General features: G+C 40.7%; 1 protein-coding gene across 2 annotated transcripts in view; it reads left to right on the top strand.

The window, feature by feature from the left end:
* The window catches only part of LOC143857904 (putative cytosolic oligopeptidase A), a 46,360-nt gene extending 27,901 nt beyond the window's left edge, over nt 1-18,459 (top strand). The window contains exons 9-18 of one of the 2 annotated variants that reach the window (XM_077368438.1): nt 1,439-1,546; nt 1,647-1,892; nt 2,613-2,758; nt 5,241-5,358; nt 14,753-14,912; nt 15,015-15,046; nt 15,975-16,040; nt 17,655-17,726; nt 17,915-18,056; nt 18,154-18,459. In XM_077368438.1, the coding sequence (XP_077224553.1) occupies nt 1,439-1,546; nt 1,647-1,892; nt 2,613-2,758; nt 5,241-5,358; nt 14,753-14,912; nt 15,015-15,046; nt 15,975-16,040; nt 17,655-17,726; nt 17,915-18,001 (1,035 nt within the window). In that variant the 3' untranslated portion in view covers nt 18,002-18,056; nt 18,154-18,459. The remainder of the gene's footprint in view (nt 1-1,438; nt 1,547-1,646; nt 1,893-2,612; nt 2,759-5,240; nt 5,359-14,752; nt 14,913-15,014; nt 15,047-15,974; nt 16,041-17,654; nt 17,727-17,914; nt 18,057-18,153) is intronic. The other variant, XM_077368439.1, reaches the window with a different exon arrangement.
* Nucleotides 18,460-26,679: the final 8,220 nt, after the last annotated feature.

Raw genomic sequence — 26,679 nt, 5'->3', positions numbered from 1 at the left:
CTTCTAAGGCTAGTGGGTTTCGGGGTGTCCTGAGCCACTTCATTGGTTCCTTTGGGAAATTTGGTGCCCTGAGAGGTTTGATCATCTTTTTAAGAGGATGAATGGCAACTTGTGGTTGGGTAATCTGTGTCATCCATTAGAGGATCTTTGCTTAGTCTGGCCATGAAATTAAGGTGGTCAGCTATTGCTTCCATTTCATCTGTTGCGTCTTCTAAATCTGTGCCAAAGCCAGTCGCTACCAGATCCTCCTACCATTATACATTTTCTTTTCCCAGTTTCCCTCCTTCGGCAGAGGTTGTCAGGTTGGTACTTGGCCATTGCCATTGGTTTGGCTAGAGGCCTTGTTGCATTTCCTTTCTTTTTTCCCTGTCTTGATCTAGTTTTTTGATTTGTTAATTACATATGAAATGTGGTGTTATTCGTTATGTGTAAATATTTAGATGAATTACATATGAAATGTTGTATGTATTGAATTATCCGACATGCCACAACTCATGTCACTATGGATTCACTATTAACAAACCATTTTGAATGACTGTCTTGCTTATGTGCGATGGTTTCTAAGTGTGTATTTGTGCTTATTCTAGCAGTTCATGAAGTTTTATCTTAAAATTCTGTCATTTGCCTATGATTTCATATGTTTTCATGATTTTACAGGATTTCCGTCCAAATTTATAACCCAAACCAAAACTTTTACATTTCCATGGTGACTGAAACAAAAAACAAAACCAAAATTTAAAACCTTGGTGTTAATCACAGTTACATGTGTCCAACTACAGCATGTGGGTATGGAGCTTTTGGGTAGTTATCACCAATTTTGGAAGTTGTGTTATTGTGGATTGCTCTCCGTTGTTTTTGATATTCTAGGAGTGCATCCATGTTAAATAAAGTACTGCAGAACATAAAGTTGGTATGGATGCGTTGCCTAGATTTGAAGCCTAAAGAGGAAGTTTTTATGTGAAAAAAATGGGGAAAGAACGTTGGGTATGCTAATGGGATCACACAGGGTCATTCTTATCGCTCTTAAGTTTAATACAATGTGTAAGCTAAAAGAAGTGATGCTGCATTGTTAAAAAAGCAGGACATGGGGCATTATGTGTGCTTCTTGACTAGTTACTATTATTGTGTAGGGGAACCCTTCTTTGTTTCTTTCAAGGTTGAAGCTTCAAAGTTCAAAGTGATCACAGCTTAAAATGATGGTCCCTGTAATGAAGGTTTTGACAGCAAGACTCGAGTCATCTTTAACTGGAATTCAAAATGGAAACTTACGCTTTATACTTTTCCATTTACAGTCTTAAGTGTCCCTATTTTTACGGATGGCTTTTTTAGGAAAGAAGCTTCCTAGAGCGTTCCTATAAGTTTTATTCTTAGTAGAAAGAAGCTTCCTAGAGCGTTCCTATAAGTTTTACCTTTTTCTCCTTTGATTCTAACTCTGCAGGAAGAGTTGCGCCCATATTTTTCATTACCGAAGGTTATGGATGGCCTTTTTAGGCTTTCAAAGAGGCTCTTTAATATTAATATTGAATCAGCCGATGGCCTAGCACCGGTAATTTCCATACAATTATTTCATTTGCCTTCTTTTTGGATGTTACTACTGTCAAGCATGAATTTTACATGATAATTATATTTTTTCCACCGTTCTCCAGGTTTGGCACAAAGATGTCCAATTTTATTGTGTCAAAGATTCATCAAGCAATCCAGTTGCATACTTCTATTTTGACCCTTATTCTAGGCCCTCTGAAAAGCGTGGTGGGGCAGGGGTGGAGGATGTTTTTTCCCGAAGTCGTGCATTGGCGCGTGATGGTGCCCCTGCTAGGTTGCCTGTTGTTAACATGGTGTGCAATCAAACATCCCCAGTGGGAAACAACCCCAGCCTTATGACCTTACGTGAGGTAATTATTGACATTATTGTTTGTTTATTCCACCAAAGCTCTTTCGAAGGCCCTAATGATATCAACCTGTACTCATCAGAGTTAAAGCCTGTTTTTATCTAATATGAAAAAATTGTCTTATTTCTATACTTGTGAAAGTTCTTCTAAATTAAGTGAATCAGCAAGAATGAGGATTGCTTCCAATACGGATGAAGAAACACAGGGTATCCCTGCTCTAGCCGAGGTTTGAAATTTCTGTTTCGTTTTCGGCCTCAGCCAAAAACGAAATTTCAGTGGACATTTCGTTGGCAATTTCGGTTTTTGTGGAAGGTGAAAATCTTATAATTTCGGACCAATTTTTTAAATTTCGGTTTTGGTTTTAAATTTGGGTCCCGACAGAAATCCGAAATTGTGGATTTCAGTCAAAATTTAAAACCATGGCTCTAGCATGCTCTAAAGGTTATGCCAAGCCATATTTATGTTGCAGGAGAATTAATGGTGACATAAAATTAGAAGAATTACACCCATAATCTGGGCCGTAGTTTTCTTTGGATTGCTATTTATCATGTCAGCGGTGCCACTATATGTAGGTTCAAACTTTTTTCCATGATTTTGGTCACATTATATTTATGTTGCATTAGAGTTAGGATGACTTAAAATTAGAAGAATCAAACCCATAATCTGGGCTGTTGTTTTCTTTGGATTGCAATTTATCATGTCAGTTGGTGCTACTATATTTAGGTTTGGACTGTCTTCCATGAGTTCGGTCACGCACTTCAGCATATGCTCACAAAGCAAGATGAAAGTCTAGTTTCTGGTACTCGAGGAATTGAATGGGATGCTGTTGAACTGCCTTCCCAGTTCATGGAAAATTGGCTTCATCACAGGTAATATTTTCTTAACAAAAATTACCACTGCATTATATTTCATAAACCATTCCATTTTTGGTTTTATCACAGGTAATATTGTTCTATTCATGCAGCTGGTTATGGAAAGCATGAATTGCAAAACTGCACAAATTGTTAATTTCCTTTTCTATAGGAGAGAAAAAGGTATAAAAAAAACACAGGAAGAAGCCACATAGAAACATCAGAAATAAAATAAAGTAGGTGAGAACAAATTAATAGCGATTGCTACGATAGGGGTAATTCCCTTTAAACAAGAAACTTGACTATCTCAACATCTTTCATAGAAAGAGTTTTTGCCACTTATTATCGCTTCTCGGAATATGCTAGGAGTATGGTGAAAACTCTCTAGAAAGATCCAGTCTATCCTACATGATATTTGCAAGAAATAGACATGACATCAGACCATTCAGGGTTCTAAAATAGGGGTAACACGTGTTGAACATGAAACTTTGACGTTCTAGACATCCTCCCTTTCAAGAGAGTCCGCGACATCATTGGCACTTCTCAGAATATGCTTGAAGGATAGGCGAAAGCTCTACAAACAATTTTCCCTTGATTCTAATAATAAAATAACGTCTTCTACTTTCCTTGATTTAGTTAAGTATGTCGTTTGTGGACTTGATCATGTTTCTTCCTTATCAGGATCGTGTTTTTGTTAGTACGTATGAGTTATATATGATGGTATTTTAGTCATTTATGATGTAATGCTCATAAGTCACTATATACACAGATTTTGAAATTTATGAAAACATTTTCTCCTGCACGTTTTGTCTGCTCTCCTCTTCTCACTTCTCTCTGAAAAGTCACTAGGGATCAAAGGATGAATGGATGCTGTTCCCTCAGATCTAGATCAGCTAGATTCTATGTAAATTCTGAAGATAAAGGGAAGTGTGAAGAGAAGGGAAGGGAAGAGAATCAATGGGTCCCCGCCGGGGGGGGGGGGGGTGTGTGTGTGTGTGTGCGGTAGGGTATTTTAGTCATTTATGATTTATTGTATATAAGTCATTGTATGCACATAGTTTGAAATTAATGAAAACATATTCAGAACAAGGATGTGTATAACACTTCTTTTTGTTTATGCTAATGACCATAATTTTAACTAGAGGAGGAGATGATAAAATATTGCTATAGAATGAAAAAATATTTCAACATGAATCTTAGAAACATTGAAAGGACAATGTTGGGAATAATTCTATCATAATAGAAGTATGCTTCAGATATGGTAGAAGTGTTCAGCTTTTTTTTTTTAAAAAGAAAGGGAATTCTTTAAATGTCTAACAATGATCACAAATTTTGTGTTTAATAATAATATAAGCGGAAAACAAAGGTAGCAGCGAAGAACATTTTTCAAGCACGAAAGGAGGTTTACAATAACTGACTTTGATATGCCCTAATTACTTACAATGTTAGTCACATATGCCAGTTTCCTCATGATCCACGAGAAACATAAGCTGATAATATGAACTAGGATTTAGACATTTGTTACGATAGTTGAATTCAAACCCTAATATGTACACTTTATTATGACAATTAAAATGCCATATTGGGTTATCATGCAAGAACAAAGCACATTGAAATTGCCTTTCATTTTGTGTCAAAAAAGGTGGAAGATTGGTAAGATCACTCCTAAATATGTTTGAAGCCATAGTCAGATGGCTGATATTTTACTGAGTGCCTAGTTTCTAGTCATTACAATAATTTGGTTTCTCATATTTCCAGGAAGTATTTTAGGTTGAGGAGTGTTAGAACATTTTCTTTTCGGCCATTTTTGTATTTCACTTTTCATCTAAGCCTAGTTGCTAATCTTTCGCAGTCATTTGGTTTACTAGTTGCATGTGTTTCAATGAAAGATCTCATGTTGATATGTATAATTGATTGGCTATATCTATTATCTGGATCATAGTTAATCCATAGTTGATATCTCATTGTTTATATATATATATATATATATATATATTTGATGATATTTTACTTGATTAACATTTGATAGTGACACACTAACAATTGACTTGGCAATCATTCAAGTTGTAGCTGCTAAAATATAATATTGTATATGACCGTAACCTAATAATTACTAAAGCATCATCAAACCATGTTTAATGGGATTTTATAACATTTATTGGACAATCCATACTTTTTCTATTCCCCCTAGTTTTATTATTTTTTCAACTCGAAGAGTGACTCAAATTTCTTGGCCAAGACTGACTCATTTGGCATTACTTCTCAGTTTTGGTCCACATTGAGATCTTGGATTTAGCATGTTCTCAATTTCATGGTTGAGTAATATAGACTCATGTATTAGAAATTAATTAGTATTTGTTTTGATGGTTTCAATATTGCTTGGTTGGCCTATATTGATTAGTTGACATATTTATGTTCTTTCTTCCGTATGTACCCATTGAATTGCACCCTTTGATCAACATCAACCATCATTATTTGATTTTCTTATCTGATGATACAGGGATACTTTGATGAGCATTGCCAAACACTATGAAACTGGAGAGAATCTTCGTGAAGACATTTTTCTGAAGCTTCTTGGATCAAGGACTTTCCTTGCTGGTTCAGAAGTTCTTCGTCAGGTTATTTACCTGACACATTGAATTTACTGTTGACACGTGTCGAAAATGTTGACATTGACACGCGTGTTGACAAATATCGACATTCCTTTGGACACTTGTAAATGTACTTCTAGAAGTATCATACTTAATGTGAGCGTTTCGACATGTTTTTGTATCTTATTGAGTGTGAAATATTGTTTTACTATTGAGTACTGTGTTTATCTCGTCTTTTCTTATTAACAGTTATTTTAACTATTCTCTAATTAATATTTATTGTTATTCCTCACTCCTAAACCTAAAACCCTAAACAAACTCTTCTATCAATATTATATTCATTGTTTCCTATTGGTCTCTCTTTCCCACTCCATATTGGAGACTAAATAGTAGGGGTGGACATGGTTCCGGTTCGAACCGAGGAACCGAACCGAACCGGCACATATGGTTCGGTTCGGTTCGGTTCCATATCTATATGGTTCGGTTCTGGTTTTGATATCTTGGAACCGGTGGAAATTCGGTTCGGTTCTGGGTTTGGGATCCCGGAACCGAGAACTGACCCTCACCTTAAAACTCACTGCCTCCTCATTTGATAAAATCACCCCACCCCCTTTTAATTCACCCCTCTTTAACGTGTTGCTTTGCCTTTAAAATTTTAATTCACCCCCCAAATTTGTGCCTGATTATCCCAAATTTGTGCCTGTTTGTAGTTCATATATAATTTTTGCATTGCCCAAATTTGTGCTTGATTATCCCAAATTTGTGCCTGTTAGTGTTTGTAGTTCATATATAAACAGGATCGAACCGAACCGAACCGATTATAAACACGATTAGGCAAATTATTTACATTTGGTGAAGGATGGGTAAACCCAGAACCGAACCGAACCGATTATATATGGTTTGATTCTGGTTCCAATTTCAGGGAGCCGATTATATATGGTTCGGTTCTGGGTATACCCCAAAACCGAACCGAACCATGTCCACCCCTACTAAATAGAACTAGATTAGATTGATGAATGCTATTACTTGAATATCTCACGTTTGTTTTATATTTATAGTTGCTTAATCTTAAGATTTACTAGTCTGTTAATGCTAAGAGATTACGAGAAGAGAAGGGAATGGAATGGAATGGAATGTGCGAGTTAGAGATTCCCCCCCCCCCCTTATGTATTTATATAAAGAGGAAAAAAAGGTACAAAGACTATAGTGGCCTTTAGGCACATATACACTTCTAACACTGCCCCTCAAGCTGGAATGTAGGTATTATACATTCTTAGCTTGTTACAAATGTCATCCATCTTAGCTTTACTCAAGGTTTCGATAAATACATCTGCTAGTTGATCTACTGATCTAGAGAAAGTAGTGCACATGTCCCTTTTTTGGATCCCTTGGCTTACGAAATTGGAATCCAACTCTATGTGCTTGGTTCTATCATGAAAAAATGGGGTTCGTGGCAATGTGGATAGCAGCCTTGTTGTCATAATAAAGCTGGGCTGAGTGGGAGGAAGAAAAGCCAATCTCAGACAGAAGATAGCACAACCAGATGAGTTCTTCCCCTGTATGTGACATGGAACGATACTCTGCCTCTGCACTCGACTTGGCTACCATGTCCCGCTTCTTACTTTTCCTTGACACTAAGTTACCACCAACAAAGGTACAATACCCAGTGGTAGACCTCCTATCTGCTGGTGACCCTGCCTAGTCTGCATCACAAAATCCTTCCAACTTCTCATACTCATGCTTCTTGAATAGCAAGCCTTTCCTGGTGCGCTTTTCAAGTAGCGAAGAAGTGCACTCATGAACTGGCTGACTACTCCCACTGCGTATGAGATATCTGGGCGAGCAATTGTGAGGTAAATAAGCTTCCCAACTAGTTGTCTATATCTGCCATGGTTATTTAACAAGTCTCCCTCGTCTGGATGTAGCTTTGTATTTGGGTCCATGGGAACAACAACTGGCTTCATACCCATAGAACCAGTCTCATCTAACAGATCTAGTACATACTTCCCCTGCGAGAGGGAGAGACTGCTACCAGAATAAGCTACCTCAACCCCAAAAAAGTATTTTAGACGCCAAAGGTCTTTTGTGGAAAATTCTTTTTGAAGGAAGGCCTTTAACCTCTGTTTGCCAGCTGTGTCACTTACTGTAATGATAATGTCAACCACATAGAATATGCGAAGGACATACTCGGCATCAGATCGTTGACTAAAGACTGAGTGGTCAATAACACATTGTTTCATGCCAAATCTCATAATCGCATCACTGAAGCGCCCAAACCATGCTCTACGAGATTGTTTGAGTCCATATAAGGATTTGCGCAGTCGACACACTGACGAGGACATCTCCCCCGGAGCAACATACTCAGGATGTTGCTCTATATAGACCTCCTCAGTTAAGTCGCCATGGAGAAAGGCATTCTTGACATCAAGTTGATATCAAAGTTTTAAATTTCAGCCGAAATTCGAAATTTCGGATTTCGGTGAGGACCGAAACCGAAAGGTTCCAAAACCGAAATTTACCAAATTTCGTTCGAAATTCATAAATTTCAGAGAAATTTTTGCTAAAATATTAATTTTTTATTCCTTTACCATATTTAGGCCCGAAATTACCTAAATTTTGTGATTTCGGTCATTTTGGCCCAAAAAAAGACATTTTGTGAGCCTTTACCGAATTTTGGCCGAAATTTTGGGATTTCGGTTAACCCCAAAATTACCTCCGAAACTGAAATTTAAAACCTCGGTTGATAACGAGGGGTATGAATACTCACATATGGTATTTTGGTAACTAGGGAGAAAGTCTCTGTGTAGTCAACCCCGAATGTCTATGTATACCGCTTGGCAACCAAGCGCACCTTAAGGTGCTCGACTGTCCCGTCTGTCGGATATTTGATGGCGAAGACCCAACAACAGCCTCACAGATGGTATTTTGGCCATTAGGGAGAAAGTCTCTGTGTAGTCAACCCCGAATGTCTAAGTATACCACTTGGCAACCAAGCACGCCTTAAGGCGCTCGACTGTCCCGTCTGTCAGATATTTGATGGCAAAGACCCAACAACAGCCCACTGGCTGATCATCATGAGGAATATGTACTAAGTCCCAAGTGTGATTGGCCTGAAGGGCGACCATCTCAAGATCCATAGCGGCACGCCAACCTGGATGAGCAAGGACCTCTGGCACATACCCGGGTATAGAAACAGAGGACAAGGAAGACACAAAGCTGCGAAACATAAGTGTGAGATGATCATAAGAGACAAAGTGAGAAATAGGATGTGCAGTAGAATGTGAATGAGTACAGGAAGCAATATGAGAGTCTATAGCCACATCTGGAGAGGGAAGAAGAGGTACCTGAGATGGAGCCGGGATCTCCAGCTGAGAAGACGATGCCTCGGGTGGAGGGAGAGGAGCATCAGGCCGCTGCCGCTGTTGATAGACCTGTAGAGGAGCTGAAGAAGGGACTGAGGAGGCCGGCAAAGGAGATGAAGGGGGCACAATAGGGTCAGGGAGAATAGGAAGAGGAAGGAGAACCTAAGGGTCAGAAACGATAGGAGTGTGCTCATCAGGAGTAGTAAAGAAAGAGACAGACTCAAAGAAGGTGACCTTGATGGACACAAGTAAATGTCATATCTGAGGGCTATAACAACGATAGCCCTTATGAGTGCGAGCGTAGCCCAGAAAAACACACCTTTGCCTGAGGAACTAACCGATCGAGGCCAGGGGAATGGTTGTGGACAAAGCACACACAACCAAAGACCCTAGGAATAAGAGGAAACAGAGCATGCTGAGGATGTAAGACAAAGAAAGGTGACTTTCCCTCAAGCATAAAGGAGGGAAGTTGATTTGCCAGAAAACATGAGGTGGGATGGTGTCACTCCAATAGGCCTTAGGGACCCGCATCCGAAAGAGAAGAGTATGGGTCATATTAAGTAAATATCGGAATTTCCACTCGGCTACACCATTTTGTTGAGAGGTGTACGCACAAGAGGACTGATGCACGATGCCATGAGGGGATAAGAAATCCCAAAAGCCATTAGAGGTAGAGAAATACTCCCTAGCATTATCAGTGCACAAACATTTAAGAGTGCAATTATATTGACTAGTAATCTCTGCATGAAAAGAACGAAAAGCATGAAAGACCTCAGAGCGGTTTTTAAGTAAAAAGAGCCATGTCATACGAGTAGTGGTGTTCATTATTCGGTTATAATTGAATAACCGAACCGAACCGAATTGGTTTGGTCGGATCGGTTCGCTTATTTTTTTTTGGAAATTCGGTTATTCGGTTTCGGTTATCTCAAAAAAAAAAATTCGGTTAACCGAATAACCGAAATGATGAGCAAAACCATTATTTAAAAAAAAAAAAGGTGCTATATGGGCACTCCCTAGGATGATCAAAACCGTCCATTTGATTGATCACAACTTAATTAGGTTGTGCTCAAAAAATCATTTCGATAGGATGACCTAGCCCTCCGATCCAAACCGGGATTTTGCTTTTTCCCTTTTTTTCTCCCACTATTCGGTTATAACCGAATAACCGAATTTTTAATCAGTTCGGTTTTTAGAAATTTCGGTTTCGGTTTCGGTTATTGAAATTTGATAACCGAAATTATTTCGGTTATCAAATTTCGGTCTATTCAGTTCGGTTATAACCGAACGAACACCCCTACATAAGAGAGAAGTCATCAACAAAAATGATAAAATATCTATATCCAAAAATTGACATAGTCCTCGAGGGACCCCATACATATGAATAGACTAACTCAAAAGGACTCAATACTCAACTAATGACTCTAGAGAGAAAAGACACACAATGGTGCTTCCCAAATTCAAAAGACGCGCACTGAAATGTCTGAAGAGGATCAGAAACAATGGACGTCTATTGAAGGCGCTGTAGGGACGGACGACCAAGACGGCAATGCCACTGATAGGCGTCGACAAAAGCATGCAAACTAGCATGCGAGGGTGTGCAGTCAAGACGATACAGGGCATCCACCTCACGACCTGAACCAATCGTCCTCCCAGTCGAGAGATCCTGAAACAAAGAATAAAAAGGGAAAAATGTGACATAGCAATTAAGATTTTTCATAAGTTGGCTAACAAATAGTAAATTAAAAGAAGACTTAGGAACACAAAGAACTGAAGATAAAGTAAGGTCAGAACTAGGGGAAAGAGTACCATCACCAGAGATGGGAGCAGTGGTCCCATCGGCCAGAGTGACAGAATGGGAAGTAGAATGCAAAGGCCGAAATGAGCTAAGGGATGCATAATTACCAGTCAGATGGTTCGAGGCCCCGGAATCAATAATCCAGAAGCTGGAGCTAGTAAGTAGAGAGGCAGGTGAACTACCTGGATGTGCAAAACCTGCAGTAGGCGCCCGACTGCTCAAACCTGGGCGCTGAAACTCCTCATAGTCCACCCTGGAGAGAGTAAAAATATCACTGGGGGCTGTTGTTGGAATGGTGGAGGGGGGCATCGAAGCATCAGGGAGATCCGCAGCGGTGATGTGGGCAGATCGGGATGGACAGAGCTCGGGATGGAGAGTATGACAAGTATCAACATGATGGCCCTCCCTTTGCAGTGTGTACGATACGGGCTAATTACCAGTACCCCGGCCACCACCAAAATCACGGCCACCACCACGGCCGCTATGGCCTCGACCATTGCCAAAGGAGCCATCACCACGACCATACCAATCATCGTTATCATAGGCTACAAGGGCAGAGCCATAGATAGATACAGGAGTGGAGGAGCTACCCAGGAGACACTGCTGCACACGGGAATAAACCACCGTGAGAGATGGGATAGAACTTGAGCCAATGATTTGCTGTCTGAGATGCGGAAAGTCAGGGCCCAAGGTATCGAGGAAGTGAACGACGTGGAGTTGGTCAAGCTGTTGGGCTAGAGTAGCCAAGTCAGATGTGAGGGGCATAAAAATATCGAGTTGTTGACAAAGGGATACAAATTGACTATAATAGGTAGAAAGAGGGGTATCGCCACGCCGGAGGCACATCCACTCTGAATAGGTAGCACAGGTGTGGGTGAGGTTGTCAACCCTAGAATAGCAGTATGGAGCTGATTTTTTGGGCACACCCTATCTATGTGAGGGCCCTTCAAATGAATGCTTTGGATCACCCAAATCCGTGGCCCCCACTGTATTTTAAGCCTAGGGTGTAGATAACTTATCTACGCTAGGGTGTAGGAACTCTTTTCTTATATATATATATATATATATATATATATATATATATATATATATATATATATATATATATATATATAGAGAGAGAGAGAGAGAGAGAGAGAGAGAGAGAGAGGTTGAAAGACAAAAATTACAGTAATGTCATTGATGAAAATAAGCCCTATTATATTATAAGCACCTCGTAACCCATAAACTAATCCCTAAACCACTAAATAACACATTATAATCTTAATAGTTACCTTGAATCGATTAAAAGACTGCTTGATACTACAACCCACTAAATAACACATTGCAATCTCAACAGGTACCTTGAACCGATAGCTTATCTGTGCAGCTGCACACAAACCATTTCCTCATATATATATATATATATATATATATATATATATGAGAAAAGTGTTTCTAAGCACGTGCTTAGGGAGCTCCCTAAGCACAAGTGGCTTAAAAAGCCACCGATTGGTCACTTTTTGTGGATCCCGCAGAGGTGGACCTGCCATACGACCCAATCGGTGGCTTTTTTAGCCACTTGTGCTTAGAAACACTTTTCTCATATATATATATATATATATATATATATATATATATATATATATATATATATATATGAGAATACTGTTTCTGAGCTAGAGCTCAGATAAGCTTATATGAGCTAGAGCTCAGATAAGCTTATATGAGCTCGAGCTCGAGCTCAGAAACAGGTGTGGGCTCACATTGTTGGCGGATCCAAAGCATTCATTTGGAAGGCCCTATCATGGATAGGTGTCGACAAAAAATCAGCTCCATTGGATCATCCGAACCCTTCCATTTGTGGAGGGAAAATGGGCAGATTTGTGGAGAAACAGTATCTGTCCATTTTTGCCTCCACAAATGGAAGGGTTAGTGTGTGTGTGTGTGTGTGTGTGTGTGTGTGTGTGTGTGTGTGTGTGTGTATAGAGAGAAAACGGTTCCTACACATATGTGTAGATAAGTTATCTACACACTAGCTTAAAATACAGTGGGGGCCACATTATTTGGGTGATCCAAACCATTCATTTTTAAGGCCCTCACATAGATAGGGTGTCCACAAAAAATCAGGTCCATAGGATCATCCTAACCATTCGAACTGTGGAGGCAAAAAATGGACTAATTTGTAAAGGTTTAAAGACATCCATTTTACCTCCACAAATCGTAGGGTTGGGATGATCCTATGGATCTGATTTTTTGTAGACACACTATCTATGTGATGGCCTTTAAAATGGATGGCTTGGATCACCCAAACAATGTGGGCCCCCACTGTATTTTAAGCTAGTGTGTAGAGAACTCTCTACACATGTGTAGGAACCGTTTTCTCATATATATATATATATATATATATATATATATATATATATAGAGAGAGAGAGAGAGAGAGAGAGAGAGAGAGAGAGAGTAAACAGGCTGAGGTGGCGTTAGCGCTACCTTATATGAGGTGGCGCTCACAAAACATAGGGGCCCACTTTGGATGATCCAAAGCATTCATTTTATAGGCCCTCACATAGATAGGATGCCCACAAAAAATCACGTCCATGGGATCATCCTAACCCTTCCATTTGTGGAGGTCCTCCACAAATGGAAGGGTTAGGATGATCCCATGGACCTGATTTTTTGTGGGCACCCTATCTATGTGAGGGCCTATCAAATGAATGCTTTGGATCATCCAAACAAGGTGGGCCCCCTATGTTTTGTGAGCACCACCTCAGGAGCCCTTTTCTCATATATATATATATATGAAGAGCTCACCAAACTTATGGTGAGCTTAAGCGCCCCAATCACATGGGTCCCACACTTTTTGTGGTGATCCAAACCATTCATTTGCAAGGCCCTATCATAGATAGGGTGTGTACCAAAAATCAGCTCCATAGGATCATCCTAACCCCTCCATTTGTGGAGGACAAAAATGGGCAGATTTATGGACAAGTAATGTCTGTCCATTTTGACCTCCACAAATGGATGGGTTAGGATGATCCTATGGAGCTGATTTTTGGTACACACCCCATCTATGTAAGGGCCTTTCAAATGAATGCTTTGGATCATCCTAACAAAGTAGGCCCCAATGTGATTGGGCGCTTAAGCTCACCATAAGTTTGGTGAGCTTAAGCTCACCAACACTTTCCTCTATATATATATATATATATATATATATATATATATATATAGCAGAAGTGAAAATAAGAATTTATTTGAATTTCTCCCAAAATTCTATGAGAATTACACATCACTTTTTTTGACTTTTTTTAACAAAGGCACCCATTCAACCCACATATTTTCAATCCTACCCCCTCCTTTATGCTTTTTAACAAAGGCACCCATTAAGGCCACATAATTTCAATACTACCCATTTTTGGAATTATTTGAAAAAGCAAATCATTATTTGCTAGCCACCTTCTCCAAAGGCTACATCTCGCCCATCCTTTGCAATTGTATGTGTTCAGAGATTTGTCTTATTAGACATGGTGAAAAATTGCACGGAAATACTATTTCTTGAAAGGTGGCTTGCAATAATAAGTACCGAAAGAAGCCAACAATAATAATCAGTACATAGTAAAGTTTTGGAAGGAAATTACGGACAACGGGTACTTGTATATGACAATTACGAAAAAAACTACAAAGAAGAGGTATCGAAATATGGCAATTACGAAAAAACTACTTTTCCTTAGTAATTTTTTGAGGATATTACAAATTCCGCACACCTTTAAAAATATTTACGAATTCTAGGCACTTTAAGAGGAACAACATATTATGGAAACCTCTATAGATTTGAGGGCTAGGATCAGCCTATGGAAATGATTTTACGGGCACAACGTATTGATGTTGTGTTCCATCACATGGATGGTTTGGATCAACCTATGATGTGGTCCGTACAGTTCTTTATCGGCCCGTGCATCGCACGGGGTTTTTTTACTAGTGTGTGTGTGTGTGTATATATATTGTATTCGAAACGTGGTCCATGTATTATGTATAAATATTTATATGAATTACATGCGAAATTCGGTATGTACTAAAATATTAGACATGCATGACAATGCATATCACTATGCGATTGATGTTTTTAAACCATTATGGATGGTTCTCTTGTTTATGTGATGGTTTCTAATATGTATTTGTACTTGTTCTAGCATTTTCTGGAGTTTCATCTTTAAATTCTATCGTTAGCATATGCTTCTATAGGTTTCCGTGATTAATAATATGCAACATTCTCATTATTTTGCAGTTACGGTTTGCAATTATAGATTTGGAACTGCATACGGAGTATGTTCCTGGTGGATCAGAATCAATCTACGATATTGACCAAGTGGTACGTAAACGGACACAAGTGATCCCGCTGTTTCCCGAGGACCGGTTCCTTTGTAGTTTCAGCCATATATTTGCAGGTTTGTTCATCACATTATGTTATTCTTAGAATGTCTAAAATTATCTACTATTTTAATGTCTACATTTCTTTTATTGTTTCGTTTATGGTTTCTATTTATCAGATGAATATGCAGCTGGATACTATAGTTACCAGGTTCCTCCTCTTACTTATCTAATTCAGTTTTATGGCCTCTTGTCTTCTTTTTGTTTTCTTCACTCTGCTCTTCAATAGTAATCATGTTGTTTCAGTCATGTTTGTGACATTAGGCTGCTGCTCCCTTTTCTTATTTCGCAAAAATATGGAAATTTGTTGAAATTATGTCTTCTTTAAGTTTTGTTATTAGATGCATTGAAGATATTTCATAATGGTTGGTAAGCGGACTCCAATGAGGCTGAGGTTTATGCATTTCTTAACTTCATCCATGCCTTTGTCAATGAAGTGACTGGTAAATTGTGGGTGGAAGGGAACTCTGCAAATGTGGTCTTGTGGATGCATTATTGTATCCCTGGGCTTGGATAAATTGTTAGATCTGTGTAGGGGATTGGATGTTATATTTGAAGACAGGTCACTGGACTTGCTGTCTATGGAGTGTGTTCATAAGGCTACATTGATTTTTGTATAATCTCTGCCCTTATGTAATCTTTTGTTTTGGTTTTCTGTTCTTTTGTCTCTTTTATCAATAAATTACCGTTATTCAAAGAAAAAGAAAATGGAGTGAAAGAAATGAATTAGAGATAATAGGCGAACAAAGGATGATTATAATTGTCTTTGCTAGGCAAAAACTAAGCCGCCCCAATTAAGTAACATGGCTACAAATCATGTAACAGATTTTCTGTTTTATTCCTTTTTTTTATTTTCTTGTTGAGTGTTTTAAATTATCTCGATTATGTATTTTAAATTTATTTGAAAGTGCTGATGATCCATCCTATATGTTCAAACCTGTTGACTTGTGAAATGGAAAAGCATAACTTTCTTCCCAATAATGGCTGATCTTTATGGCTGTGATGGAAACTGCAGGAGTGAATTGCCTTCCTGCCATTTTTTTGTGGGCCTTTCTGATATTTAATGTATTAACATGTAGTGGGCAGAGGTGTTGTCAGCTGATGCCTTTTCAGCATTTGAAGAGGCTGGTTTGGACGATGATAAGGTATGGTAGCTCTAGTTTATTCACACCAACATTTTACTCAGCTCTCACACTTAAGGTCATGACCATACGGGGTTGGGCCTGTAGCTCAATGGTTGGGACTTTGTTTCTCAACGTTGAGGTCGCAAGTTCAATCCCAGCTTACCTACCCCCCACCAAAAAAAAAAAAGAAGAAAAAGAAAGCTCATGACCATAATACTTTTTAAATGCCGTGAACTCCAGGACAAACTACATCAATGGGCTTAGTCAGCTGCTTTTATATGCTTGCAAGTCATGATTGTACTTAGAATAGTCTTTTAGAGAAAATCCCATCGGCTTCTCGGCAGCCCGAAATGGCTTTCGACGTACCTTGCCCCTTAAAGAGCTTGCGGAAAGAATGGAACCACTTCAGAAAAGAAGAGATCAGAAGCTTCGTTTACTACCCATCTCAGTTAGGGAAGATCCCTTTCAGCCTTTGCATTAGCTGCTATTACTTATTACTACTGATGAGTGAACCTTCGCTGCACTCGGCCGGCAGAGATGGCAGGGAAGGGCATTTCTTTGTCGTGATCCCCACGTTCAGCTGTTAATCCGTACCTATCCACGCAATGTGATAGAGCGAGACTCTGTTCGATTCCCCGATGCCTACTACCGTCTAGGGACGGAGTACATGAATTGGCATAGATTTTACCACAACATAATCACAAATATCTCCAATATTTTCGAAAATATCATGATATTTTTTTTGATATTCCAAAAGTTTTCTAAGATTCTGAAAAGTCACTGAGACATCTTCATATTTACTTTTATCGCAAAAATATCACAAAAAATATCCCGATAAATTGACGATATTATTTGTTGTTCTAATATTGTTCTTAAAATTTATATTTTTATATATTTTAAATATTTTATTTTTCCAAATTTTCCCTATATAAAACCAAAATTAACAAAAAAAATTTACATCTTTAGAGTTCGATACAAGATCTCTTATTTTGCACTAGCTAGTGTATGGATGTTGAGGTTGAATATTAGAAAGTATACCCTTCTTCTCACTAGTAGGTTAAGTCACTCAACTCACTACTTCTAGGTCATCACTACTTCTAGGTCTATTTTCAAGATTCTTATTACATAGCTCTTGTTCCTAACAAAGTTACATGACTTTAACTGTGACAAGATACTGATTGAAGGTGACAATTTTCTTATTTTTGAACCAAATTTGTAGTCTAAAGCAAGCCTCATGATGTCATTTTCGACTGAAAATAGCTTTTGGAATTGGTCTGTGATGACTAACCAATTTAATGTTCCATTGGAAAGGTTAAATATTTGAATGCGTTCTGGACACATGTTCTGTTGTTGGACTGGGATACAATACTGTCTTCTATGATTTTTTTAAAATGAAGGATGCGAAGATCTTTGAAGGAATATAAATCATACTTTTATAATACACTTAATTTTGATGATGTAAGTGGTATGCTATGCATATTTAATTACGTGAATTATATACTATAGAACAGTTATAATATATTAGAAGGTATCTCTCGAAAAAAAAATCATGAAGGTGCTGATCAACCTCTAGCAGATAGATTTGTTGCCACCTACTGTTTCAATTCTTCAATTGATTATTCAATCTTTCATCAGGCTATTGAAGAAATTGGTCGCAAGTTCCGAGAAACCGTTCTTGCTCTAGGAGGTGGGAAATCGCCAATGGAGGTTAGACATAATTCGGCAGATGTATGCGAGAAATATTATTTGTGAAACAGAAAAATTTGAACCTTTTATTGCACTAATGTACTGGCATAACCAGAATCTACAATGACATTGTGTGGTTTTTGCATCATTGAGGAGGTTGGTATCCTAATTTCAACAAAATTTGATGAGTTCTTATACTAAATTTTCAGGTTTTTGTGGAATTCCGTGGGCGTGAACCTTCCCCTGAAGCCTTCCTCAGGCACAACGGCCTCTTACCAGTTATCATGTCTACTTGACCTATAAAAAAATGCATCCTTTTCTTCTTTGGGTATCCCTAGAACAGTATTAGAGGTGAACAATTCAAGCGGTGTGCTCTATTTCATAAATTAATTAATTTATTACTGCTGCATTGATGAAATGTTGTGTAACAATCTGCTTTCATGTTCAGATATGAAGGAGGTTGAGTAATTCACCAATGGAATAAGCTTAACTGTGAGGGTTGAATTGGGTGATTTGACATACAAAGCATTCAAACCAATGGCAAAAGCTCATTTTCATAGTTTGCTATGTAAGTGTGAAGCTCCTATCAAATTCTGATCTATATTCATCTAAAACTCTTTAGTTTATATATGGGAGTGTGCAATCATTGTAGCTTAAATATCACAGTACAAGTTTGATGGTGGAAATCTATGCAAATGTCTACTTTTAATATTGGATATTGATCAAATATCCGTTCAATACTTTTAAGGTGTTATTTAGGTGTGTTTTTTAAGAACAGAGGATCCTGCATCTATTCACTCTGTTTCTTTCAACGTAAAATGGGCATAAAACAATTTTACGCCCATTCTCCATTGGACGCCCAGACAGGGTGTCATAACACTGTTTTGGTGGATCAATCTTAATTTTATGCAACAAAAATCAATGTTTAATAGCTTTGGCTTTTGTCTCAGACTGTAAGGTGAAAATTTTCCTATATAGCAACTCTCTATGAACATCTGTACTATATATGTAAGGCCAAGCTTTCTTATTTTTTTAGGGGGCAATAGATAATTGAAAATCCAAAGTTAAAATTTGAATATATGGACTAACCGTTGTACCCTTTTTTGTCAGTTTGTTTTCAAGCCTTTTTCCCTCTGTTCTCAGGAAAAATCCTACCTCTCTCTCTCTCTCTCTCTCTCTCTCATGTTGAAGAGTGCAGTTTGGCTAATTATGGGAGTTTCCAAGGCATTTTCACAGGGACTTGTTATGGTTCCAGATGTCTGCCCAAACGTCTGGACGCAAACCAGATTTGGAAATTCATTCCAACAGCTCTTTGATATTGTAGATTTTTTGAGTCAAACTTGCCCTATAAATACCACTCTTTGGGAAGCATTTAAGCATCTCTCTTTAACTTGGAAATCAAACTTTCACTTGCAAAACCGTTTTTCCATGAAATCCTTCTTGGGCTTTTGAACTTGCATCTTTACTGAAGAAGATCTTCTTACGCCTACTTGTATTCATTCATTGAAGAAGAAAGAAGTGCTGAAGTGGTATATATGCCTTTAACGAAGGTGTTTCATATTTTCTTGTAAGAAGTGGGCGAACGGGATACTGATCTAACCCGTGAATTGTAGAAGCTCTCGATTGGAGCTTGGGTGTGCTTTGTACATGCTGTACAGAGGTTTGTCTTCACGGGAACGATGACGATTAGTGGAAGCCACCAAAGGTTTTGGTGGAGTGGATGTAGGTCCTGGTTTTGGAGCAAACCACTATTAAAATATTGGGTGCACTTTTTACATTACCTTGATCTCTTTCTATCTCTCGTTATTTGCATTTCATTTACTGTTTATCCCGAATCCTATCTCTATCAATTCTGTGCTTTTATTTGGCTATTCAATTTACTTGCATAAAGCTAAAGATTTGAAAGAGAGTTTAAAAAGGACTTAGAAGATCACCATAAAATGGCAGACACCCCCCACCCAAAAAAAAAAAAAAAAAACATAGGAAAATGTTTGAAGAAACACTTGGAAAAATGCAAGATCATAATATATAAAGTAAAAAATACTTGTCTTCTTGGATTGTCTTGGCTTCAATGGTCCTCTTCAAGTTTGGCCTTGCTTGTGAACACTTTGGCTTGACTTGTCCATGTGACTCCATCAATCATGAATGTTGTCACCTTGGTTCATGAGTGGGTCACCAATCAATGGTTCATCTTTCAAGCTTTGCCTTTGGTTCTATGTGCAAGTTGTGATGATTCCCGTCTTAAGCATAACAATTGCAGTACACATTACATTAGTATTCTTAATCAATTTGGGTTTGTTGATCATCGAAACATGCGTAGGGTAGAACCCTCGGGCTAACATTACCATTATTTGCAAATAATCACATTTAACTTCAGAACAGCATATAAGATCATACGCTAATAATTTCAGACTTCTTACATTATTTGCACGTCATTTTGGTGAAAATAATAAAATATCCAAATTATTTGATTTTATCTCCATTTTCAGGAATATAAGATCTTAGTTCTTGAATTTTGTTTCAATTTTCATGTCTAACACTTCATCTTCTTATATGTTACAAGAGGAATGATCCAAAATAATGTCCACGTGACCGTCCACTAAATGACTCCATTGTAGATTGCTCTCTGCTTAAAAGCTAATAGAGTTAGATGATCGTAGCCATCTAACAGATGGATTTTTTGGCCTCTGCATTTAAACACTTGTTGATATTCTTTGTGGACTGCCCATGTGTTTGGATTTGATAAAAATGATTAGGATAATCTGATAATAAAGATTTATGGGCCAAAAAAAATAAAAAAAATCATGAATAGGGCTGTCAACGGACCCAATTCAGATCGGATCCACCTATGTTTAAGTCACGATCAATTTGAATCCTAACTTGGTTGTCTCATATGTTCCATTGGATCCCTGGATCCTGCTTTTTGTGCATTGGTCACGGTCCCAGTAAGAATAAGAGCATTCCTTACAGCTTCCTCATATTATTATTTTGTATAATTAAAATTTTGTACTTAGTACAATTTTTAATGTTTGTTATCATATCGTACAAAAAAAATATAGTGTTTGTTTACTATTAGTATTTTTCAGTTAGGCTCCATTTCTTTCGACGTAAAATGGGCGTAAAAACAAATTTTACGTCCGTTTTTACACTTAAAAATGAGAATAAAATTTGTTTTACATCCATTTTTACGTTCTTAAAGAATACGGGCGACGAAACAATGACAATTCGGCAAACACAATCATACATCGGCAAATGGAGACGAAGGACGACAGACTGGTCAATGGAGATTGCGACCAACAAATGGGTTTTAGGGTTCAACGAGAGAAAGAGAAAGGATATATGGAGATTTTTTTCATTTGATTCAGTTCATTAAATGACATTTATTTAGTTTTGTTATGTTAGAGATTATATACAAAAAATGTACGGTATGATGGGGTATGAAAAGGAACGACCAATTAGCTGTCGACCTGTGGCTCTTAAAGGGCTCACCACGATTCGGCACTTGCCCAGGGGTAGTCTGGTAATCTGCCAAGAGCAGGTAAACCTAAATCCACAAATGGCCCGACACCTGTCCTGGGGTAGGTAATTCAACCACCCTAGGGCTCTATCTATAAAAGGCCTCCTAAGGCTCAAAGAAGGGGGTAATAATTTATGAACTACCATTCTTAAGAGTTTTGGCTTTGCACTTTTGCTCATACTGACTTGAGTGTCGAAGGGTCCGTCCGGAGCAACGACTCCGGGTTGGTCTTCTGATCTCGTGCGCTCTTGTGCAGGGCTTAGTTCCTTCAGCTCAGCCCTTTGGGCTCGCCAGATCAGCTCTTTCGTCACTGCCGTATCTGTTACCAATTTTAGGCATAACAGATTGGCACCATCCGTGGGACCCTGAACTAAAAGCTGTTCAAATTCTCCCTTTACAAAAATGGCAGGACGGAGGAGTGCCCGGGTACTAACTACCCGAACAGCTCGAGCTGAAGCACCTCGCAGGATTCAAAGCGAACGAATGGCCTCACAGATAGTGGCTCCTTCAGCCATAGCAGAACAGAGTTCGGCTCATTCGGAGCATCTGAACCCTGCTCCTACTCCTGAACAAATCCAAACTCTCTTTCAACAAATGACTACTCTTGTTAGTCAATATCAAAACCTGATCCAAGAGCCTCCCCAGCATCCCCCGGAGGCTCCGCGACCTGCACATGAAAGGTCGAGTGCCCACAGGGGGGAACCGACATCTCCCAGTAGAGACCGGACCCACCACTCCACAAGGTGAGTACATCATTCGAGAACCAGGCACGCCCATACAGAGCCTCACCACCGCCGGAGGTCACGATCTCGCTCCGTGTAGAGGCACCGAGTCAAGGAAGACCGTGCGTTGCGGGAAAGATCCCGGCATCGTCGAGGGAGTTCGGAGAGTCACTCCGGCTCTGCGGCGAGCCCCTCAGTGGAGAAAAATAGGTCCGTAGACCGAGTGAATAAGGTGGCCGATCCGATGCTGAGAAGGATCGAAGAAATAGACCACTGAATAGAAGAACTGACGAAAGATCAAGGCAGGTCTACTTTGAAGATATTCTCGAGCAGACCACTGTTCACAGATAATGTTATGAGCGCCGGCGCCCAAAGGGTTCAAAATGCCACCTGTTCCGCAATATGATGGAACCACTGACCCGGTTGACCATGTGGAGACATTCCGAACAATGATGCTCCTCCACAGCGCTTCTGATGGCTTTCTCTGTAGGGCCTTCCCCACAACCCTAACAGGTGTGACGCGAGACTGGTACTCTTAGATTAAGCCAAACTCCATCAGCAACTTCGACGACTTCGGGGACGATCTGGTCCGCCATTTCATGAGCAGCCGAAGGCCAAGGAAAACAACAGCATCCCTAATGGCCTTGCGGCAGGAGGATAACGAACCTCTAAAAATATTCGTGAGCCGTTTCAACAGAGGCCCTCCAGGTACCAAACTTGGATCCTTCAGCCGCCGCAAACGCGCTCCTCGAGGGCGCTAAATCCAACGACTTTCAGCGAGTAGTTGCCTGCCGAAACCCACACTCACTGGCAGATCTGATGGCGGGGGCCGAGGAGTACATATTCGTGGAGGAGACGCTCGCCGCCTTAGATTCAAACCGGAGGTTAACCTCCGAAGAAAAGAACCCTACCAAGCAGCGTAAGGACGATAAAGCCCCAAGGAGAGAGAGATCCCCCCAGAGGAGGGAAGAAAATTACACCCCCCTCAACACCTCCAGGAAACACATATTGGCCGCAATCAAGGGAGAATAATTCGTGAGGTGGCCGACCAGGATGATCTCAAAAGGAAACAAAAGAGATAAATCGAAGTATTGTCGGCTCCACAGGGACCAAGGGCATGACACTGATGAGTGCTGGTACCTCAAAGAAGAAATCGAGTTGCTGATCAATCGGGGATACTTGAAAAAGTATGTTAAAGATGACAGCGACAGAAGAGAGTGCAGAGGGAGAAGCCAACAGGGCCAAAGCCCCCGACACCTCGGGCCGCCGTCTCTTGTGCGGAGCAAATCTCTTCCCCCGGTAAGCCCACGGCTGGAGGCGCGCCGATCCCAGCCTAACGGGGTCAATGCCATGCACTTGAAAGGCTTATGCGCGCCGATCAAGCGCTTGAAAGGCTTATGCGCGCAGAGTCAATGCCATGCACACAGGCAACAAAAAGATGAAGACAGAGAATGGGATCTCCTTCTCAGATGCAGATCTCGACAACTTGATACTGCCCCATGACGACGCCCTGGTCATAACTATGCTCGTCGCTAACTGGGAGTTGTCGATAACGGGAGTTCAGTCGACATACTCTACTACCATGCTTTTAGCCATATGATGATAGGAGACGACCGCTTGAAGCCGGCGAACTCCAATTTATTCGGTTTCTCGGGGGAAATTGTTAAAGTAGAAGGGCAGATTGAACTCCTAGTCCTCGTTGGGGAACCGCCCTGTCAAGCTTTCACAATGGTCAACTTCCTGGTAGTGAGGGCCACTTCGGTCTATAACGCTATGTTGGGACGACCCGGCCAGAACCTCATCCGGGCCATCGCCTCAGCATATCGCCAGAAAATGAAGTTTATAACACCAAACGGCGTGGGAGAAGTCAGAGGAGATCAACCACAGCCCAGGGAGTGCTATGCCATGGCACTCAGAGGCAAAAATGCATCAGAATCATTGCCGTTGAGCTACTTGATCTGAGGGACGAAGCCCAGGTGAATTAACCAGCTGAAGACCTCATCTCCATTCCTCTGTGCGAAAGCGATAGTGAGAAGGTCATTCAAATCGGCTCCTCCTTAGACAGTAGCACCCGGTAGAACCTCACCCAGTTCCTTCAGGACAACACAGACATCTTCGCATGGGCTCCCGCAGACATGGCTGGCATAGATCCGGAGATCAGCACACACAGACTCGGTGTTGACCCCACGTGCAGACCTGTGAAGCAAAAGAGGAGACACTTCGCCCTGGAGAGGGGCAAAGCGATCAAGGAAGAAGTGGAGAGGCTCTTGAGGGCTGACTTCATTCGAGAAATTCAATATCCGGACTGGCTGACGAACGTGGTCTTGGTAAAGAAAGCCAACGGGAAGTGGAGGACCTGCGTTGACTTCACCGACCTAAACAAAGCCTGTCCCAAGGACAGTTATCCACTCCCAAATATCGATTAGTTGATAGACGCCACCGCTAGTCACGAAGTTCTGAACTTCATGGACGCCTTTTTCGGGTACAATCATATCAGAATGTATGAATCAGATATACCAAAAACATCCTTTTTAACGGACCAGGGAACCTACTGTTACCGTGTTATGCCCTTCGGTCTGAAAAATGCTGGAGCAACATACCAGAGACTTGTAAACAAGCTCTTCAAAGAACAGATTGGGCACAACATGGAAGTATACGTGGATGATTTGCTGGTCAAGAGCCGGAGCGCGAAAGATCATGTTTCCGACCTGAAAGAGACGTTCCAGGTCCTAAAAGAGCATAACATGAAACTTAACCCGACAAAATGTACTTTTGGTGTTGGCGCTGGAAAATTCCTGGGGTTCATGGTGAGCCAAAGAGGAATAGAAGCAAACCCGAAGAAGATCAAGGCGGTAGTGGAGCTCACTCCACCGAAGACTATTAGAGAGGTGCAGCGGCTAACCGGAATGATTGCCGCACTGGGACGCTTCGTCTCAAAATCTGCAGAAAGATGCTTGCCTTTCTTCAACGCAGTAAAGGGAATCAAAACAGCACCCTAGACACCGGAGTGTCAAGTTGTGTTCGAGGAGCTGAAGAAGTACTTATCCTCCTTATCGTTGCTGACTAAACCGGAACCGGGAGAAGAGCTACTCCTGTACTTATCGGTAAGTCCTTTGGCATTAGCGGCCGTGCTAATTCGAGAAGAGCACAACCAGCAGAAACCAATCTACTATGTCAGCAAGGTCCTACATGATGCTGAGATCAGATACCAGCGAGTAGAAAAGTTGGCTTATGTTCTCATCATGGCAGCCAGAAAACTGAGGCCGTATTTCCAAGCCCACACAATAAAGGTCTTAACCGAGCAACCACTCAGACAAGTTCTCCACAGGCCGGACACCTCAGGGCGACTTGTGAAGTGGGCCGTGGAGCTGAGCGAATTCGATATCCAATATTTGCCCAGGCCAGCAATAAAAGCCCAAGTGCTGGCAGACTTCGTAGCCAAATGTACCATCCCCCGGTAAAGCACCGCGTCCGAAACTGTCCAAACTCCAGCAGTAGAAGAGATTACACCTGGGGGACAAGCAGGAGTTGGGGAGAATGAACCTGTAAGAGCAGAAGTTGGGGAGGCAGACCAGAATACGTTGTCTGATGGGCCACACTGGGAAGTATGTGGATGGATCTTCGAGTAAGACTGGCTGCGGGGCCGGCTTGATCCTCACCGGGCCCGAAAACTTTGTTCTGGACTATGCACTGAGGTTCGGATTCCGCGCGTCCAACAATGAGGCAGAATATGAGGCTCTCATCGCCGAAATGAACTTGGCAGTCCAAACCCGTGCCGAAAGGCTGAAGGCATATTGCGACTCCCAATTGGTCGCAAATCAAATCTAAGGAATCTACGAGGCCCGTGACGAGCGCATGATGAAGTATCTTTCCAAGGTCCGCCAACTAGCTAGCAAGTTCAAAAGCTTTGAGGTCGTTAGAATCCCCAGAACGGAAAACGCAAAAGCAAATGTGTTGTCCAAACTAGCAGCGTCCGGTTACACCGCTCTTGGGAGCATATGTATGGAGTTTCTGAAGAAGTTCAGTATTGATAATGAGGCCGTAGAAATAATGCAGGTCGAGCACGAGCCATGCTGGATGGACGAGATCACTGATTACCTGCGTAGTGGGAAGCTTCCTGAAGGAAAGAAGGAAGCCCGAAAAGTGATACAGAGAGCAGCAAGGTTTTCCCTAGATGGTGAGAGCCTGTACAAAAGGTCGTACATTCTTCTGTACCTAAAATGCCTCCGACCAAGCGATGCCGCATACACTCTACAGGAAACCCACAAAGGAATTTGTGGAGAACACTTGGGGCAAGGCCCTCGCCATCAAAGTACTGTTGAGAGGCCTGTACTGGCCAACTTTGAGACGAGACGCCCTGGACCTAGTCAAAAAAGTGCAAGAGATGCCAAAACTTCTCTCCCACCATACATCAACCGGCTGTACCAATGGCCCCAATCATCAGTCCACTCCCCTTCACAGTATGGGGGATGGATATTTTAGGCCCCTTTCCGCCAGCATCAGGGTGACGTGAGTTTGTCGTAGTCGCGATAGACTACTTTACCAAGTGGGTGGAGGCTGAACCTCTAGCCCAGATCACAGAGCAAAATGTGCAGACCTTCTTTTGAAAATCCGTTGTTTGCAGATTTGGGATACCCCGCGTCTTGAAAACGGACAACGGCCGGCAATTCGATTGCCGAAACTTTTGAAAATTCTGCTCAGACTTGAAAATCGAACAAAGGTTCACCTCCATGGC

The sequence above is a fragment of the Tasmannia lanceolata genome, unplaced genomic scaffold (genome assembly GCF_043159265.1).
Source record: "Tasmannia lanceolata isolate RefF3 unplaced genomic scaffold, GAP_Taslan_0.1 ptg000025l, whole genome shotgun sequence".
Taxonomy (NCBI): domain Eukaryota; kingdom Viridiplantae; phylum Streptophyta; class Magnoliopsida; order Canellales; family Winteraceae; genus Tasmannia; species Tasmannia lanceolata.
This window is presented reverse-complemented; position numbering and strand designations above follow the sequence as displayed.